The sequence below is a fragment of the Gambusia affinis genome, linkage group LG01 (assembly GCF_019740435.1).
Source record: "Gambusia affinis linkage group LG01, SWU_Gaff_1.0, whole genome shotgun sequence".
NCBI classification, from domain to species: Eukaryota; Metazoa; Chordata; class Actinopteri; order Cyprinodontiformes; family Poeciliidae; genus Gambusia; species Gambusia affinis.
This window is the reverse complement of record NC_057868.1, coordinates 39,766,406-39,785,700: the sequence shown is the minus strand read 5'-3', so window position 1 is coordinate 39,785,700 and position 19,295 is coordinate 39,766,406. Positions and strand designations below refer to the sequence as shown.

At 37.5% G+C, this 19,295-nt stretch overlaps 1 protein-coding gene across 2 annotated transcripts in view; it reads right to left on the bottom strand.

The window, feature by feature from the left end:
* Positions 1-15,685, bottom strand: part of lama5 (laminin, alpha 5) — an 87,990-nt gene extending 72,305 nt beyond the window's left edge. For both annotated transcript variants that reach the window (XM_044128158.1, XM_044128160.1), the window contains exons 1-2: positions 15,044-15,685; positions 10,666-10,818 (exon numbers count right to left, since the gene is read on the bottom strand). In XM_044128158.1, the coding sequence (XP_043984093.1) occupies positions 10,666-10,818; positions 15,044-15,289 (399 nt within the window). In that variant the 5' untranslated portion in view covers positions 15,290-15,685. The remainder of the gene's footprint in view (positions 1-10,665; positions 10,819-15,043) is intronic.
* Between the last annotated feature and the right edge of the window lie 3,610 nt (positions 15,686-19,295).

The window sequence follows — 19,295 nt, the reverse complement described above, 5'->3', positions numbered from 1 at the left end:
GACCGAAAATCAGAATAATAATAAGTCAAAATAACAATAATAATTTGCTGCATTTTGTTATTTTCCCTCTAATCTTAATTGGACCATTTCTGAGAACAGGAATCCAAAAAATCCAGACTCATTTAAAGGAAGAACTAAAAATAAGTCAGTCGGCCTTCAGAGCAGAACAGTTCTCACTCAGTTCTTCTACCAAAATGAACTCATTGTCTGCTAGCTGCCAGATAGCAACGGCAGGCTATTCTGGTTCTGGCCCGGTCCAAGCAGGAGGAAAAGTTCTGTGTCCTTAAGGAAGGGCACAGAACCAGACATGTTGTTCATTATTCCTCAGGAGGAAGCTGCTCCTCAAACAGCAGGATGACATGAGATGATAATCGTTTAGATTCATCAACACGTTCTGGACGGAAATGATTCAAACAGTAACAACTGATTCAGGGACACAATTATAATTTACTCAAAAAAGCTTTTATCTTTCATAAGCCTGTCATGATAATTGGCAGGCTGTTGAACTTAAGTAATATAATGTAATAAATCACATTCTCAAAGATCAATAAACTTTAAATCCTAATTTAAAGTTTAACTGGAAGACATTTTAAATATCAAATACAATAAATCATGAAGTCTGTAAACAACATTGTCCTTCAAAAAATGCCTAGTTTGCACCAGACTGAAGACTTTTGTCATCCAATTTCTTTTTTACTTTTTAATGAATGATTAGGCCTGTTGCAATAACCAATAAATCAATTAATCTCATGATAAATTAGAACAAGCTCAATGATTTCCATTCCCACAGCTGATTGTTTTTCTCTTTCCTCTCTCTCAGTTTGATCATCTGATAACGAGATCACAACAGAATCAAACACCTGCTTTCCAGCTCATGAAAACATCTTATGACCTGAAAGGAAGAAGAAGAAGAAACTCTTCCTCTTCTGTTTCTCCTACAGCAACAAAGGAGAGGAAATCCAATTTAGGGAGAACAAATAAAGAGCTGAGCATTCTGGTCAACTGATCTAATCTGATTTTTAATTAATTTCCTCTCTCGTTATGACTGCGGAGAATCCCAAACACTTCACTTCCCATTCACAACTTTCTTCCATGTTTGTTCTCTGCAGACTTTGTGAATGAGTCAAACATACTCAGCGGCACAATGGACCCATAAAGGGCCCATTGAGAAGCATTCTGGATGCTAAGTCACTGGGAGAGGCTGGGAGCGCTGGTGAGGGCGGGCAAACACGGCAGGACAAAGGCAGCGAGCTGAAAGGAGGGTCAGGGGTCAGGGGTCGCGCTGCCTGGCGGAGCGAGGCGTCTCAACCTGTCCGTCTGCAAACAGCGTGCTGGAAACTTTTCCTCCTGCGGGCTGGTTTTGTTTTGAGGGATAAAATCACAGGAGCAGAAACGGATGAGCTCAACTTTTAAAGGGCCGGTACTCAGAAAAATTCACTTTTTTCAGCTTCATGTTACAAAGTTATTCCCTCATCAAAAACAAACATGGACTGTTGCTTTGATTATTTCATACATGTTTGAGAAATTATTTAATCTCCACGGCAACCATTCAGCTCTCTAAAACGCCTAGACGGAATTAGCCCCGCCTTTGAGGCGCAGCCCCTCCCCCTTTCAGCTCCTGCAGACTAGCCAGCAGCAATTAGCAAACACCTGGTAGAACTGCTGAGCTCTTTATAGGAGCTACTTCTCAGTAAAAAGACAGTAAAAAGTTGTTAAAGGGTTAATAGAGAAGCCATGATGGGATGACTTCCTGGAGGCGGAGCTTCAGAAAGAGGAGACGATTTTAAAGAGACAGAAGCCCACTTTCCGGGCCTCAATACATACAGCATTTTAAAAACAGTTACTTGATTATGTACATTAAGTAAGTAGCATCAGCTAAACATGTAACACTGAATCTTTAAGCTAGCTCTAATTAAACCTTCTCTCTAACAAGGTGAATTAATAAATTACTAAAGACTTTATATAATTTTCTTTTTTTTATTAATCTAAAATCCTTGAGAAAATAGTTGCTAATCAAGTGTGTGAGCATTAAGTAGTAATGATGAGTTTGAAGAGTTTCAGCCAGGTTTCAGAGCTCATCACAGCACTGAAAAAGTTACAAGTGATCTTCTCTTGGCTTCAGATAACGGATTGTTTCTGTTCTGGTCTTTTTAGATCGCTCTGCTGCTTTTGACAAAGGTGACCACAATGTTCTCTACTGAACATTCAGGAGCAACAATAGGCTGAATTAAATCTGTCTGACAGGTTCCAGTTTGTTGAACGATAAATCCTCTCACTCCAGGGTTATTTGTGGAGTACCACAGGGCTTCATGCTTGGACAAATTCTTTTTGCTTCCAGTTGGTAAAAAATCAGCCACTTGTGGGTACATTTCCACTGTTATGCAGCTGATACTCTGCTATGTTTTGATTAATCCAACCAGTTTGGTAGATTACATTCATGTCTTGAAGACATAAAAACCTGGATGACACTAAACTGTCTGGTTTTAATTTCTGACGAGACACAAGTTGTCATCTTTGGACCTGAAAAAGCCAATGAGTTAATCTGGAAGGCAACAAATTGGTATTTGATAATGAAGTAAATATCTTTTGTTATTTTTAATCAGGTTGTGTCATTTAAATGAATGAATGAGTGAATGAATGGTTTTACTTATTATATTTATATTAAAAGTCCTGAACGGCTTGTTAAAATGCCAATAAAACTAGTATTTTTTTCATCAGTATATTGACTTACAATGAGCCCCTATTTCTCGCTGAAAAGTTCCTTTTAGTACACTTGAAATAAGATGAAACTAAGGCATTTCCACTAGAAATCAAAATTACTTGGTAAGATTTTTGTTTTTGCAGTGTTTGTCTAGTTTAGGGTTTCTCAGTCCTGTCAGGGTTCAGAGTTGAGAAACAGTGGTGGGATTTTTCAAACATTTGCTCCATCTGGCGTTTCATAATCCATAGCTTATGTTTTACTGAGTTAAGTGTTTTTCCAGGACCATGTTAACTACTTTTAAAAGTCCCACAGCGTTCTGAAAACCAGTCAAAAATTGGCCAGAAGAAGCCTAAAAATGAGCTCCAGTTGTATGAAGCGTGAATCAGGAATGAAGAGAATCGGGCTTCATGGTGATCAGCTGTTATCCTGATCCGTTCCCTCTCACACTCCGCACAGAAGAGTCTTTGTATCCTGAGAGTTACGACCGACATGAGAAGGAAGAAAAAGATCAGAAGATTGATTATATTAAGAACGTAGATAATAAAAGTGAAGTGAGATCACACAATGAGCAACTGGGGCATTTTGAAGTCTCACGCTCTAATGGAGCGACGGGTCAGAGAGGAAACGGGCAAAACAAAACAGCAGTTTCAGATTTTGGCATCACTTCGTCGTCATTTACTACAGGATTCATCTAAAGGCTGGTGAAAATAAAACCCAGAGAGATTATTCTGGTTCAGAAACGCCTGCTGATCCGGACAGGTACCACTTCCAATGCAATGAGGTTCTGATCCAGTTCCATTAAAACACCAAGCTGTAAAACGTCCAGATCAGACATTAAGATGGCAGAAATCCCTCCACCTGAGAAAGCATGTGGCGACAGTAAGCCTGCCGCAAAAAGTAATAAATCTATTCATCAGAAAAGTGAAAGAATTTCCATTTGCATAATTTATGGTTTTTGTTTTTTCTTCTTCTATTTCACCAAAAACTGGATGATAAAAATCTTCAGTCTGGTGTTTTGAACAATTTTGTTTAGACTTCATAATCATTTTATTTACTGTTTTTGTTGTTTTGTTCGTTTATTTTGGATATTTAAAATGTGTTAAATGTTCGTCAGAATTTAAAGTTTATTAATCTTTCTTGAATTGTTATTATACCTTCAACATTAAATTATATCTCAAAACAACAGTACTATTGTTTATCGCAATAACTTCTGGGACACTTTATGGGAAAATCTGTTACTGTGACGGGCCTATAGGTGGCAGTAGAGAGAAACAGTGAAAAACAGCTGAATTCAGCTCAAATCACTTCAGTTAGGAAAGGAAAGTTTTATCCTAGTCTTAAAGGTAAAGTGTGTGTCTGACTCAAGATTAAAACTGGGAGCTGATTAGTAAAATATCTGCCTTCCAGTTTATTTTTAGGATGCATTCACTCCGCTTTAGTCCAGATAACTTGCTAAGCCTGATGGGTGGGGCGCTCCGCAGTCGGTCATCCAGCGGCCCGTTGGGCTTTTGAGTTAAAAAATGTTTAAAGTTGACAGGAAATTTGAAAATATCTCTTGTTGATTATGTGTTATTGGAAGATTAATATCTGAAAACCAACTGTAAAGACTTAAAAAATGCAAACTTAAAATTAAATTAAATTAAATGACTAAGCAATGTGAATGCGTAATCGGAACAAAAAAGTGAACTCTGGTCCACTTACGGTATAAATGTCGGTCTTTTTGAAGTGAACTTTGGGATGGTTCAAACACAAAGCAGATTGGAGATCGAGTGCTACAGCGCAGGGCATTCTGGGTAAAAACAACCAAAACAAACATGCTAACGGGAGAAATCCTACAAACGCTAAAATATGACCCCACTCCATTTTTTTCATTTTGAGAAGAAGGAAGTTGTGCTCTGTGACTTATGCAGCGTTTTGTGTTATTTTCGTCTGTGGTTTTTGCTGTAGCACCCCCACAGGCCAGGAGGGGAACAGGCTGCTCAAAGGGTCAAAATGTGAAAAACAAAAAAATTCTTTAAACTCTTTCTGCAGAATACTGAACCCACAGATTATTTCTTCACTTCCTGTCAGCAGGAATTAAAATATTCAAGCTTTAAAGTAACAAGTCCAAGATTTCTTGCATCGCTCTGAGACAGGATAATTCTCATTGTGACAATATTATGGAGGTAAAACAAACCCTAGAAACCTGTTTAGCTGAACTATCAGTCATCACTTGATATTAACGTTGAATCTTTAGAAAGCTCAAGCGTTTAAGCTGCAGGTAAGATGTAAGAAAAACCTCTGGGATTTCCCAGATCTGTAAGCTTCATGCTATCTTCCTCCCTGAGGCTCAGAGCTGCACTGTGCCAATTAAAGGTTTAAAGGATCAGTTACACAATAAAACACAATCAGGAGCAGGATGAATTCAGTCAGGGATGATGTGGGTCGGACAAAAATGACAGGAAAACTTGCAAAAGTGTTCCTACCCCATAAACTATTTCACATTGTCTAACAATACAACTAAAAGTATATTTTACAGGGATTTTAAAGTTCAAACCAGCGGATAATATTGCATAATTTTAAATTGAATTAATTTTACAAGAAAGAACAATAAGTTTGGACTGCATTTGCAGTATTCCCCTTTATAATGACGCCTCTAAATAAAATCGATTGCAGAAAGCAATCCTCCCAAATGTCACCAGAAGATCAATGTTTGTTCCAAAATATTCACTTAATAACAATTATAAAACAACAACTTTAGGTATTTAAGAAGACAATAAAAATGGATTTTATCAGCAATGTGTCTAAAACTGAAAAATATTCTGATAAATCTTTAAGACTGGTTCATTTTTTAATGATAAGAACGAGTTGTGTCTTCTAAAAACATATTTTCTTCTATTTTCTGAATATAATGCAAATATGATGGAAGCTTGAAGGAAAAAAAGTCGAAACTTGTGTTGTGAATCGTATGGAAGAGAATTAAAGACAATTGAATTTTTTTTAGAAAAAAACTGACATTTTGAAGTTAATTTTTTATTTTTTTTTTCCCCCATCAGGGGGTCTTTTTGTGGGCTCTAGTGTCCCTTAAACCACAGTAGGCTGACATGAAGGGGGGGAGAGGGGGGAAGACATGCGGCAAATGTCGTTGGGTCCGGGAATCGAACCCGCGACGGCCGCGTCGAGGACTGAGGGCCTCCAAACGTGGGGTGCGCTACCCTCTACGCCACCGGAGCACGCCCCATTTTGAAGTTAATTTAACAATAACAAAAACTTTTAAAAAATTGAGTTTCAATAGTGGAAAATTTGACTCTGACATTTAAAGATTTTTTCAAGAGAATTTCAGAAATTAATCTAAAAATTTCTGAGATTTTCCTAACAAGTTTTTGTCTTTTCAAGCTCAGAAACATCCATGTTTTTTTTTTCCCAGAAAATTTTTTTTATTGCCAACTTTCAACTGCTGGAGCTCAGAAATTTTCTAGGAAAAAGAAACAAATTTCTGAGCTCCAAAAGTCATAAATTAGCCTTTTTACAAATCCTAAGAAAAACGTCTGCATTTACGTTTTCTAATGGCCCTAACCCTCTCCGGTAAAATTAGGATTATATTACCAATATTTTATCTATTTAAGTCTAAACACCACAAAAGCACAAATTCTTAGGAAGTAATTTTGGTCTAGTTTGTTGTGTAAATATCTCACTACACTTAAAAGTAACTTTTCAGCAAGAAATAGGAGCTAATTGTAAGTCAATAATTGCTTAATATTGATTAAAAAGTTCCTGTTTCACTGGAAGGTTAAAAAGCCGTTCAGTGACAGTAACAACACATTTTTCTCATCTTATAAGTGAAATAATCTGCCAATGAAATTAGTGCTTATTATCAATATTAAGGAATTATTGATTCTTAATTATCATTATTTGTCTTATTTCCTGTGTAATAAGATATTTGCACTAAAAACTAGACCAAAATTACTTGGTAAGCTTCTGTGTTTTTGCAGTGAATAACTGAAAAAAAGGACATGAAAATCATGAAATAGATTTTAAAAAAACAAACCAGAAGAAAACGTAACGCAGCTCCGCAGGGCTTTAGGCTGAAAGCTGCTGACAGATCTGATTACAAGAAACCAGGTTGTTTTTACTCTCTTTCTCTCTCTCTCTCTCTCACACACACACACACACACACACACACACACACACACAGCATAGTGTGCTCTAATTATAGTGTTCTGAAACAGACAAGCATCCCGTTCTTTCCGTCTCATGTCTGTTTTCCCCCCATGCTTCATCTCTCCTTCCTCTCCTCCCCTTCCCGGTTTCTTCTGCTCACTTTTTGCTTCGCCTCTCCTCCTCCAGGTAGTTTCTTCTCCTCCCCTTTACCTGTGACAGCACTTCTTCCACTACCACACATCTGGGGAATGAAGCAATCACACTTGGGCATGCAATGAAAGAATCTTATTTCTGCTTAAATGAGTCATTTTCCACTTCTCAAATCCTCCCCCCACATTTCACATCAAACCACAGGACAATGAAGGCAATAAAACAAAGCTTAAAAGGAATAAAGTGAAGCTGCAACTGTCTATTACTTTTATTAATTGATTTAATCAATTAGCTGCAATTTTGTATTTAACCACCCAACCTTTTTTACACATTATCAGAAATGCACAAAATGATGTAAATAAACAAAAATAAACTTTTTAGTGCCTAAAATGCAACAACATATCATTCCTTTAGTGAAAAGATCTGCGTCTGCAGCTAAAAAATAAACATTTCTGCTTGACTTCCTTCCTGGACTTTCATGTTTTAATCAAAAATCCACCAGATAAAGACACAAACCTGCAGCTAAAGATTTTTATTTAAAGAAACTGATTTGGAAACGTTTTCTCACTTGTATTAATTATTGTCTTTAATATACCAGAATTTCCACTTAACCTTATATTTTGGTGTAATTTTGAATGATTTTGATTAATTAGACTTTTTACCAAACATTTTTTACTCTTACTTGAGTAATTTCTTGGACAGCTACTTTTAGAGTAAAAACATGAAATGGTGCAATTGTTGGCCACTCCACCCACCTCTGCTAAAAATCAATGGAAATCCTGTGGAAACGTAACTAAAGAGCAGAAGAGGAAATTTGTGGAGTTTGACATTTCTACAGCTCCGTCTGTGAATCTGACCGTTGTGAAGGTGAGACCAGGGGGAAACCGTCCTCTCTGCAGGTCGGGGCAGGTTAACTGAAATTCCAATCTCTCCCTCTTTCTCTTTCATTTAGTTGGAGGTGGGGTCGCCTGCACCGTGTCACTGACAGACTCAGACCCCGGCCTTTACCCACCTACATTCTTTCAGGATAAAACCGTAACCGGGTGACTGCAGAGACTCTCCCCTCTGAGCCTGTTGTCTCAGTTAAGCTGCTCTTGTAGCGCTCCGCTCTGATGTACAACCATTTAAATCAGCCGCAACAAGCCGGTTTGGAAGAGCTCAAACTTCTGAGGTTGGGTTTTAGAAACAATGCTTCGTCCAACACACCAAAAACATACCTGAGAGTGTTTTCACACCTGACAGTCCGGTAGGTTGGGTTTAATTTGGGACCAACATTGCAACATTTGTTCCAATTTTGTGTCAAACCAACAAAACCCTTTGAGCAGCCAGTTCCCCTCCTCACCTGTGGGGGCGCTGCAACAAGAACAACTGAATAAAACAACACAAAAACCTCTGAAGAGACACTGAGCACAACTTCCTTCTTCATGAAATGTAAACAAAAATGGAGTGGGGTCAGATTAAATGATTTCTGTTTTGTCTTTACTGCAAGACCACGATTCATTTCTCCAGCTAGCGCTAGGCTAACATGTTTGATTTGGTTGCATTTACCCAGAATGCCGCTGGGTAAATGCCCTGTTTTTGGAGTGGTCTCCGGCCCACGTGGCGTTCACCAGAGGAGGGTAGAGAATCCAAACATTGTACTCAAGTAAAAGTAGTAAGAAAGTGTAAAATTATGGTGAACCTCTCCGGTTAATTGAAATTCAGTTCAAACAGAATAAAACTGAATCTATTCGTGTTCATAGTTCACCACCAAAACATTCCGAGCTTGATTGATTCAGATTTAATTATTATTTGTTTGACCAGACAGAGCAGAAACACAAATGGTACCAGTTTAAGCCATTCCTTCCTGAATAATGAGACGGGTTAAATTCAGATTCCTCTGGGAAAAAAAAGCCTCATTAGGTTCAAAGTTCTCTGGAAATATCGACGCTACTCATTCCCATAATCTTTCAAACATGTCTGTGCATGGCACTGTGATACAATCACACAAACCACACAAGATCACAGATTTACACACATGTGGAAGGCACTCGAACGCAACAGCCAGGAACAAAAGAGCTGCATTCAGGAGCATAAAGAGGTTCAAGAGGAATACTCCAAAAAAACAACAAAAAGAAGGTTAGAGAGGAGTCCAGGATGAGCGCCAAAAAGTGAAAATACATGCTGTAAAAGTGTGGGAGAGCTTCTCTTTGACTCATTTCATTCAGCCCAGTTGCAGCACTGTGAGCCATCAGGAAGATAAACTCTGAACATCTTATTATTATCCATTCTTGGTAAGTAACAAAACAGATCAAATACAGAAATATTTTCATTTATAAGGAGATAAAACACTAAAGTTTACAATAACATGGTGATCCATAAGTTGAGTGCTACACCAATTGTTAAAAAGTTACTTCTGGTAACCATAAAGCTCTAATCAAACTGTAGTTCTGCTAACGCTAAGCGCTACGCCGATACAGGAGCCTATTCAGCATAGGCTAAGGCTAAACCTCTAATCGTTTCAACGCGACAGTATATTGAAGAGATGCACACATTTTGCTGCCGCCACAAGTATTGGACAAAAACTTTAAATTTTAAACACTTGTTTTCTTGTTGAATATTTTATTATTTACAGAGACGTTGTCGTTTCCCAGTGATTAGTCTTCATGTTTTCAAATGGTCACTTACTGAAAGGTCAAAGTTGTAACTGATCTGAAAAGATCAAGTTTATCCTTTTCGATACAGCGCCCCTTCATGTGACTGTTTACATTGTAAAAAATGTAAGCATGCGCACAATGCGGGGGGCAGAAAGGCTTTTCATTCACCTGTCGTCCAGAGAAGTGCTGCCATAATAGAACGGCTCCATTAACTAAATGAAACTGGATGTGAAGGTATCGTTAATGTGCCACAGCAAAGAACAAAATAACTCCAGACCACTTGTAGTCTTCTTTCTCTCATTCTCTGAGTCGGCTACGCTGCACACAGACTTGTTGCCATAGCAACTGACAGAAACACCACTAATGTTCCTGGATTTAACACCAAAGAAACCACTCAAACATTTCCCAAAACAGAACAGAACATTCTGTCTGTTATGGTTTCACATTTTTAGACTTGATATTTATTTAGTGACTAATACTAAATGATCACTGTGGCTGATTAGCTGTAGCTGCTATTAGCTATGCTAACACATTTAAATTGTCTAAATTTAGACAATTGTTTAAATAGTTTAAGATCAATTTAAACAATTATCTAATCAATTATTTGAATTGATTAGATAATCTAAACAAACTGCTCTACTCATGACCTGTCAGAGTTTTTTTAATTGAACCAAAACTCACTGTATTCCACAGCACATCTACATGTTATGGTTGTCAAAGTCAAGCTAGCATAACTGACCTACTTCCCTCTCCCTCACTATGTTTTTCTTTATTCAAACTTTTCCCTCACCTTATATAGTTGTTGTACAATTAGTAGAAAAGCACTGCATCCCGTTTTCTTTTATACGTCAGGCGTAGATTTAAGACTTGGGAAGCAGAAAAAAGGTCAAAGCTGTGATGCTACATCAGGCCAACAGGGCTAAACTCAGAAACCAAGCCTGACCCAAAGAAAGACATCAAAAGTAAAGAAAACCAGATGATATTTAAGGACAGGGATGATCCGAAGACGACCAGAATCCAAACATCTCGTGTTTCTACCTGTCCCAGGTCCAGCGTGACGTTGACCTCGTTGTATTCGGTGCTGCGGGAAAGAGGGGGGCTCTGCCACCATCTCTCCGTCCCATCGATGGCGTTGGTGATGGGATGGGCTCGGTCGCTGTCCTCCTGGCTGCAGATGTCACAGTACTGCCCCTAAGATGGCCGACATGGAGGGTAATTAGGAAGTTAGTCTGTAGAGGAGCCAAGATGGACGTAAAACTTGGCATCATTCACATCTTAGAGATTCAGTTTCCAAAGGTTTCATCTAAACTAGAACTAGAACTGGAATCATTCATGACTGAAATCACATCTAGATCTCATGTTTAACACAACGGATTTGATTCCAATGGGGAAAATTTTACATGAGAATAAAAAGATTATTGACCAAATCAAACAAACCTGTTAGAAATTAAAATGAGTTTGGCCATTTAAATGATTAATTATTAATATGTCTAATGTGTAATTTTGTCATAATCCATTTTATTTATGGTTGTGTGTAGTTTTTATTTATTACTTTTGGTTGTTGTGCTTTATTTTGAATATTTAAATGTCTTCCAGTTCCCGTGAGTTTTTTTAGTACAGAAAAACTAAAATTTTTCTGTACAAAATTAAAAGTTTATTTGGCTTTGAGTCGGGAAACTTGTATCATTACATCATCAATATTTTACTTGAAGTCTCAAAACAACAATATCACCATTTATTTATCATTTCTGGAACAATTTATCATCCGGCCAAATTTTGTGACAGGCTTAGTCACAACTTCCTGAACGGTCTAGTCAAAACATAAAACCCTCTGGTTAAAACTTAAGGAGGATTTCAAATCATGAAAAGTTTATTTTATGGATACAAAATCAAAATGAAGTCCATGTGATCTTCAAGGACCAGTAAAGACAGAAATGATCATTATACATGTTTGAAAAATCTATTTTTCACAGCCGCTTGTCAAAGTAGAGATTTTAATTCATGCTTCAGAGATGATTCCACCTATTCTATTCATTTCTGTGCTGCACCAGAGAAATTTACCTTTAATGTTTTCTTTTCAAGACTAAATGTAGAAAACCATTTTATACACTTGGTCAAAGCCTTTACTTCAAACAGTTTGTCTTCTTTTCTCCATAATCCTCCTGATTATTTACTAATCCATCAACCTGGTGGGAAATTTAGGGATGACAAATATGAGCCTGAAGGAACTGGAGTAAAGAAAAATGACGTCTCTGCAGGTCAACCAGGTTAAAAGTCATTTTCTCTTGTTTCATGTTTTTCTCAATGAAATTCCTGTCTTACACTGTAAAAAATTTGAGTCGCATCTTTTCACTTCTACTCTTTAAGTCTAAAGAAATCTTGGAGGTTTTAGATTTTGAACCTAATTTTCAGTAGTAAGAGAATAAATGAGAGTTTTTAAGTTTGCACTTAAAAAAACAGAGAAGAAGAAAAAGGTGGGAGTGGGAATTATTTCCCAGGATGCTTAGCGGCTTGTTTTTGTATCCTCCTGTGTGTTTTTAAGGAAGGATTCATTTTGTAAGTCAACTGCAAAAATATTTGCTTTATTTTTTTTACGTTTTGTTGTCTGTTCAAATTAAACAAAACAATGTTTTATTTAACTGCTTAAGCTAAATATTTCTGAGCAGAATTCAATGTGATGTTTAATAAAATGCATTTTCAGACATTTTATTCACGCAAGTTCAATCAAGAATTTAAATTCTTGCAATAATGTGAAATAATTATTTGGCTTAAATTGCAGTATTAAGTTATAACAACTCATAAGTGAAGATTAATGAGCAATCAGAATTTAAAAAACAATGTTAAACAATGTTTACACAACTTGTTTCTTGTTGTTGAATCAGCTGGATGAACTTTAATTTCTGAATTAAAACCAAAACTATTGTCTATTTAACATTATTCACATTTTCAAGGGAGGCAAACTTTTATTTTTAAGAAATTTACCAGACGTTCAGCATTTTTTGTATTTCTTACTTAAATCAAAAGAATCAAATCTAATTTGGCAAACTGTTGTAACGCAGACAAATCAGAGAAAGATTAGGTTAAAACCTTTAAATGACAGATTATTCCTGTTAGTTACTGTCATCTAGTTGATCCTACATTCACACTATTCTGCTAATTCAGTAACTTGTTTGACTTTAATTTAGGCACAGGCACAAATTTTAAAGTTCCTGTAAACAGTTGGAGCACTTTGGAAATAGATGTACCCTCAGGCTTAAAACAAGTTCCTGCAAGATTCCCAACCTCTGCAGATTAATCCTAATCTAGGAGAAAAATCTCAGCTCAGCAGCACATTTCCATTCGTACGCCTCCTGGGACCAACTCCAAACCTAAACTGAATATTCTTGGTTTTTTTGGTGCCCTCAGGACTTGAAAACCTGCCGGTAACAGGGAGCGTAAAGCCCGTCTGATTGGAGGACACGGGTCAGTCGCTGGGAGGAATGTGGGGAACAGGTGGGAGAAAAACCGAGAGATGGAGACAGACGTTTTTATGCGTTCTCCCACGAACCTGCAACTGGCTTTTCATGTGTTAACAGAAGCTAAAAAGAGCCCAAAACTCAGCCAGAAATCAAAAAGATGGAACAGAATCAGGCCGAGTGAAACTGGCTGCTCTTATATAACTGACCCGAGTTAAACTTTGCCAGGACCTACAAACTCAGCGGTGCAGAAAGTGATGACTTGGCAGAGCAGCTGGAGGTTAAAATCAGTGATATTAAAATGATTTGTAGCTAAAAGATACAGCAGAAAATAGATGAAGGCAGAGGCGAGTTCTCAAGTAAGAGTAAAACTATCAACACTTTTTTACTCTGGTAAAAGTAAAAAGCAGTATTAGTAAAAGAAAGTATTTGGTAAAAAGTCTATTCAACTATTAAAGTTAAGTGGAAATTTTGGTATTTAAAGAAGGAAAGTAAAATAATTCACGAGTAACAAAAAAAAACTTCAAAATGTTTACAAATCAATTTCTTTCAGTAAAAATCTTTAACGAAAACAGCAGGTGTGTGTCCGTGTCCGTGTCTGGTGGATTTTTGGTTAAAACATGAAAAATGTTTTTCATTCAGTTGGTAGAAAATCTAGAAATTTTACTCAAACAAGAATAAAAATGCAGCGTATAAAATGCACCTAAAAGTAGATTTAAATAAGTTATGTAAGTAAATGTAAGCAGTTACTCTCCAACTCTGAATTAAATTCCTCTAATGATGTAAAATATTTAACATTTTGCATCCTGGATCTTTATTCGACTTAAATAAAGATGCAAAAATGCGTCTTTTTCTCAGTTACTGCCAAGAAACTAAAACAAATGATTTCTGGTAAATAGTCAACTAAAATTTGATTCTTTCTTTTTGTCTATTCATGACAGTTAAACTTATCAGACACAGATTTCCTGCATCTAAAGACCTAATTAGACTCAGAGGACCCAACTGATTGAAAATAAATCTAAATTCAACTTTAAATTGTTGACTTATTGCTGAATCTGGCTGAAAATGCATTCATTTTGTGCCAGAAATTAATATTGTTTTGACATAAATACATTCCTTGTGACATTGGTGTTAATTTTAAAAAAACCTTTTCCTCTAAAGATTACATTTTTAAACTAAAAACTAAAGTTATTAAACATGAAACATTTTTTTAACCAAAGCATCTTTAAAACTTATTCAAATTGATCAATATTGGTACATTCTATTATTATTTCTGCTATATAGATGTATTGGAAAACTAATATCAGTTTTTTCTGTAGTAAAATTAAATAACATTGTGAAAAACTTTAATTTTATAGTTTTTGAAACTTTTTTAAAGACAAAATACAACAGTGCAGAAGGTTATCATGGTTTGTGTTACATTCCTCTATTAAAAAGATATTTTAGGTTTAACTTTAGTTGTGTCACAATAAATTGTGATAAACAATAATATTGTAGTTTTGAGACCATTTTCAAATAGTGGCAAAAAATTAAAGCAAGAAAACATTCTCAAAGATCAATAAATACTAGAACTGGAAGATATTTTAAATATAAAAAAAATAAATAAACAAAACAAAGAGATTTAGACCTTCATAAAAAGCTCTAATACCAGACTGAAAAGTTTTATCATCCAGTTATTGGTAGAGAAAAGAGAAAGAGAAAAACTATCAATCATGGAAAATGTTGAGCTTTGAATATATCATGAGATTAATCAATTTATTCCCAATATATAGACACAGAGGAGCTTGTGTGAGTAAATAAAGTTGCACGAAACTTAGAAATGCACAACCTAAAAGTAAGAAAATCAGGGAAAACTGACAGTAATTGCGGTTCTCAGGTCATTTTGAAGCTCAGTCTGTATTAATGAAGCGAAATGAACTCATCCCAGTCCGGACCGGAAGTTAGTGAAGTTTTGGACTCACCTGGATGGTCTGGCTCGGGTCTCCGGACACCGGGCCTCCGACCAGCTTGCAGTACAGGTCCTGCAGGCTCCGGCCGGCCTCGTCCTCCCCGCAGGTCGCCGTGGCGGTGATCTTCGTGCCCTCCGCCAGGTTGAAGTAAGGCGGGTGGAGGCTGTAGCCGTTCAGCCCGGTGGCCGGAAGCTCCTGGGCCGCAACGAGGCACCAGCAGCCGAGGAGCAGCGCCAACAACCCGGCTGCACCCATCATCCCGGTCCACCTGCGCGCTCGATCCGGGAGGAAGAAGATCCGGCTGGGGGTGTGAGAGCCGCGGTTAGCTGGAGCAAAGCTGAGGCATCTGCAGGGAGGAAGCAGTGGAGGGTTTCTAACTCCAGAGAGGACAGAAAAATGAGAGCTGAGGGAAATCCTGGACAGTGTGTGCGCTCTCCTGGTGGCACCGAGTCCAACTGAACCAGTGGAAGTCCTCCCTCCTCTGAGTCTCTGCAGCCTGTCCCCAGTGGTTAAAGCGGGGAACAATCAGAGCTGGAGTTCATTCAGACACATTCAAAGACACCAAGCATGATGTAACTACTGAAAAAAGAAAAATAAAGTTCCTCCACAGACACCAAACATGATGCAACTACTGAAACAAAAAAGAAACGTTCTTCTAAAGACACGAAACATGAGTTAACAAAGTTAATTTCCGCCAAAAAAAAATAAAAACAAAAAAAAAACAACTCAGAAATTGTCTAGAAAAATCAAGAAAATTTCTGAGCTTGAAAAGTTGAACATTTGCTATAAAACTCCAAAGTTTTGAGATTTATCTCAGAAATTTTCTAGAAAAAAAAGAAAATGTCTTATTTTGAAAAATCAGAGGTCAAAAACATTTTTGACCTTTGAAACTCAGAAAAAATAATTATTTTCTGGACAATTTCTGAGGTTAATCTAAAAATTCCTGACTTTTTTTCTACCTGACTCTAAACTATTCAAAGTTGTAAATTTCCAAGTTTTTCTAGGTAAATCCAGGGATCAACCTCAATATTTCTGAGTTTTACCTAGAATTTTCTTGATCTTTCAAACTCAAAAATGTGCCTTTTTTTCTAGAAAATTTCTGAAATTGATCTCAATATTTCTGATTTTATTTCTTGCAAGTTTTCAACTTTTGAAACTCAGAAATGTCCTCGCATTTTTCTAGCCAGTTCCTAAAGTCAGGTCAGTTTCAACATTTCTGAGTGTTTTGGCAGAAATTTGTTCTGTTCACAACAGTCCTGATACACCGTTGTATGGTTTAGTAGATTTTGTATTTGATTAAAAGTTACTTACTTCCTAGTTTTTGTACTTTTCTCAATTATTGTCTCCAGGACTTTCTGAGTCTGACGTTAAACCAGGCAGTTTTAGATTCCACAGTTATGACTCAAATGTGGAACTTTGGTCGGACGATAACAGGTGGAAGTTAATTATCTGAGAAAAGCGGTTCAACATCCAGGTTAACGTTCAAAACAAGCTGCGAAACCTTTACAATGTTCAACATCTTGAACTCTTTTGCACTTCAGGAGTGGCAAAAGAAAAAAGAATCAGTCGAAAGAACATTTTTCCAAATCAGTTTCTTTCAGTTTAAAACTTAGGAAACTTTAATAAAAACTGCAGGTGTGTGTTTGTGTCTGGTGAATGTTTGGTTAAAACATCTTTGTTTTTCATTCAATAGGTATAAAATACAGAAACTTTACTCAAGTAAGAGCAGAGATACTTTCCAAGTAAAAGTAGAAAGTGCAGCGTAGTAAAACATAAAATCCTAAAAGTATAATTTTCCAAAAACGTTACTCAAGTAAATGTAACTAGTTACTGCCAAACTCTGGTTAGATATGCGGCCCCCAACCCGTCTCCTTCCAACTGGAGGACGAGTCCTCGGCAGACCAGAGTGTCGTTTGGTATCCCAGCATGTCTGTCGTTCCCTGCTGAACCTTTTATGCCTGTGGTCTCTGATAAACTGAAGACAATGGATGGATGGTGCTCTGCTATCGATGTTCGCACCAGGATCTAGAAAATATTCACCGTTTCTGTTTTCTGTTGTCACTCAGCGACAGCCTGAACCAGAGAGCCACAGCAGGGGGTTGTTTAGGAAGCACAGGATTAGAATGAGACTGTAGATAACCTGCCTCTGTCCCCCACTGTCCCACGGAGACGTTTGTCCTCCTCCTGCTGCTGCTGCAGGAAAAGCCAGGAGTTGGTGTGACTCATTTAGGTAGAATCGGCTGACATCTCTCTCTTACAAAGTAGAGACACAACTGATGAGCAAATGCTGTCAACAGTCAGCCGTCTCACATAACAGGAAGAGATTTTACAAAAGTTACTTGATGTTTTCTCTTTGATACACTGCAAAAACACAAAATATTACCAAGTATTTTAGTTCTAGATTTAGTGCAGATATCTTAGTACTCTTGAAATAAGACAAAATTAACTTAGAAGTAACTTTTCATCAAGTTACAGGAGCTTGTTTAAAGTCAATAATTCCTTAAGAATGGGAAAGAAGTACTTCAGTTGAACTTCAAAAATACTTTATTGATCCCAAAGGGACATTAAAAGTTGTTGCAACTCATATTGACACAGATTCTTCAAAGTGTTACTGTAGATTATGATGGCTGTTGGCAGGAAAGAGCTGTTGTAGCAGTCTGTATTAAAGATGAGAAAAAGAGCAAACATGGATTTGATCAGATGGTTTTCTAAGGAAAGTTTCTTGAAGAGTCAGAAATGTTGCGCCCAAAGACTCACCAGCACAGACTGAAAGTTTGATGAACCTCTAGGAAACACCTGAGCAGGTGTGTGTGTGTGTGTGTGTGTGTGTGTGTGTGTGTGTGTGTGTGTGTGTGTGTGTGTGTGTGTGTGTGTGTGTGTTTATGTTTCTCATGGACTCTGGAGTTCTGCCATCTAATTAAGCAACAGGAACCTTTTTAGAAGATGAAAGAGTTTCCATCCCATTAACACACATGCTTGTTCACAAACTAGATTTTCTAATGTTTTACATTCATTTTGGAGAAATTTAAATCCATCCTCTGCTAGTTTATCACTGATCCTTAATACAGCTAAGGTTTTGTTTTGTTGTTTCCATGTGAAAGGAGGACATTACAACAAGTGCATACAAGTAATTTCATGGATGATGATGGTTGTTTAGATAAATGTTCAGAAAGATTGGCCGCCTCTTGTTCAAAGTGAAGCAATATTTTCTGAAGCAATACACCGTGCCCTGCAGGAGGATTAATACTACACAGTGGTTAATCCTAAACTAATCATAAACATTAGTTTTCCCAATGATAACATGCTAGAACAATAGGGCATTTAGCGGATGCTAATACTAACTCGCTAGCTTCAACTCAAATTATATCTGCCCTTGAAAGACTAAAACTCTCGAGCGCCAATTGAAATTTTAAATTATAATTTAAATATGCTACAATGCAATAAAATAATGTATTAATGTTTACATCTACTGTCTGTGTTTTATTTCGTTCTGTATGTTTCTTGTTTGGTGAAAAATAGAGAGAAACGGAAGTGCTACAAAATAATCTTCACCCCCTTCAAAATAAGAGCATGAATATTCTAACTACTTGAATAATTCTTAACAGTTGATCACGAAAACGTCTGTTAGGTTTATTCTTCAAATAAACTCTGAAAGAATCACAAGGACACAAAAACTGGTCTTTCTGCAGAAAGAGAAGCGTGTCAAACTTAGCTGCGTCAGACAAGCTAACTCCAACAGGCTAACTCTAATGGCTAACTCCAACGGCTAACTCCAAAGGGCTAACTCCAACGAGCTAACTCCAACAGGCTAACTCCAACGGGCTAACGCCAACGGGCTAACTCCAACGGGCTAACGCCAACGGGGCTAACTCCAACAGGCTAACTCCAATGGGCTAACTCCTACGGGCTAACTCCAACAGGCTAACTCCAACGGGCTAACTCCAACAGGCTAACTCCAACAGGCTAACGCCAACAGGCTAACTCCAACGGGCTAACTCCAACGGGCTAACTCCAACGGGCTAACTCCAATGGGTTAACTCCAACGGGCTAACTCCAACGGGCTAACGCCAACGGGATAACTTCAACAGGCTAACTCCAACGGGCTAACTCCAACTGGCTAACTCCAATGGGTTAACTCCAACGGGCTAACTCCAACGGGCTAACTCCAACGGGCTAACTTCAACAGGCTAACGCCAACGGGCTAACTCCAACGGGCTAACTCCAACTGGCTAAGTCCAATGGGTTAACTCCAACGGGCTAACTC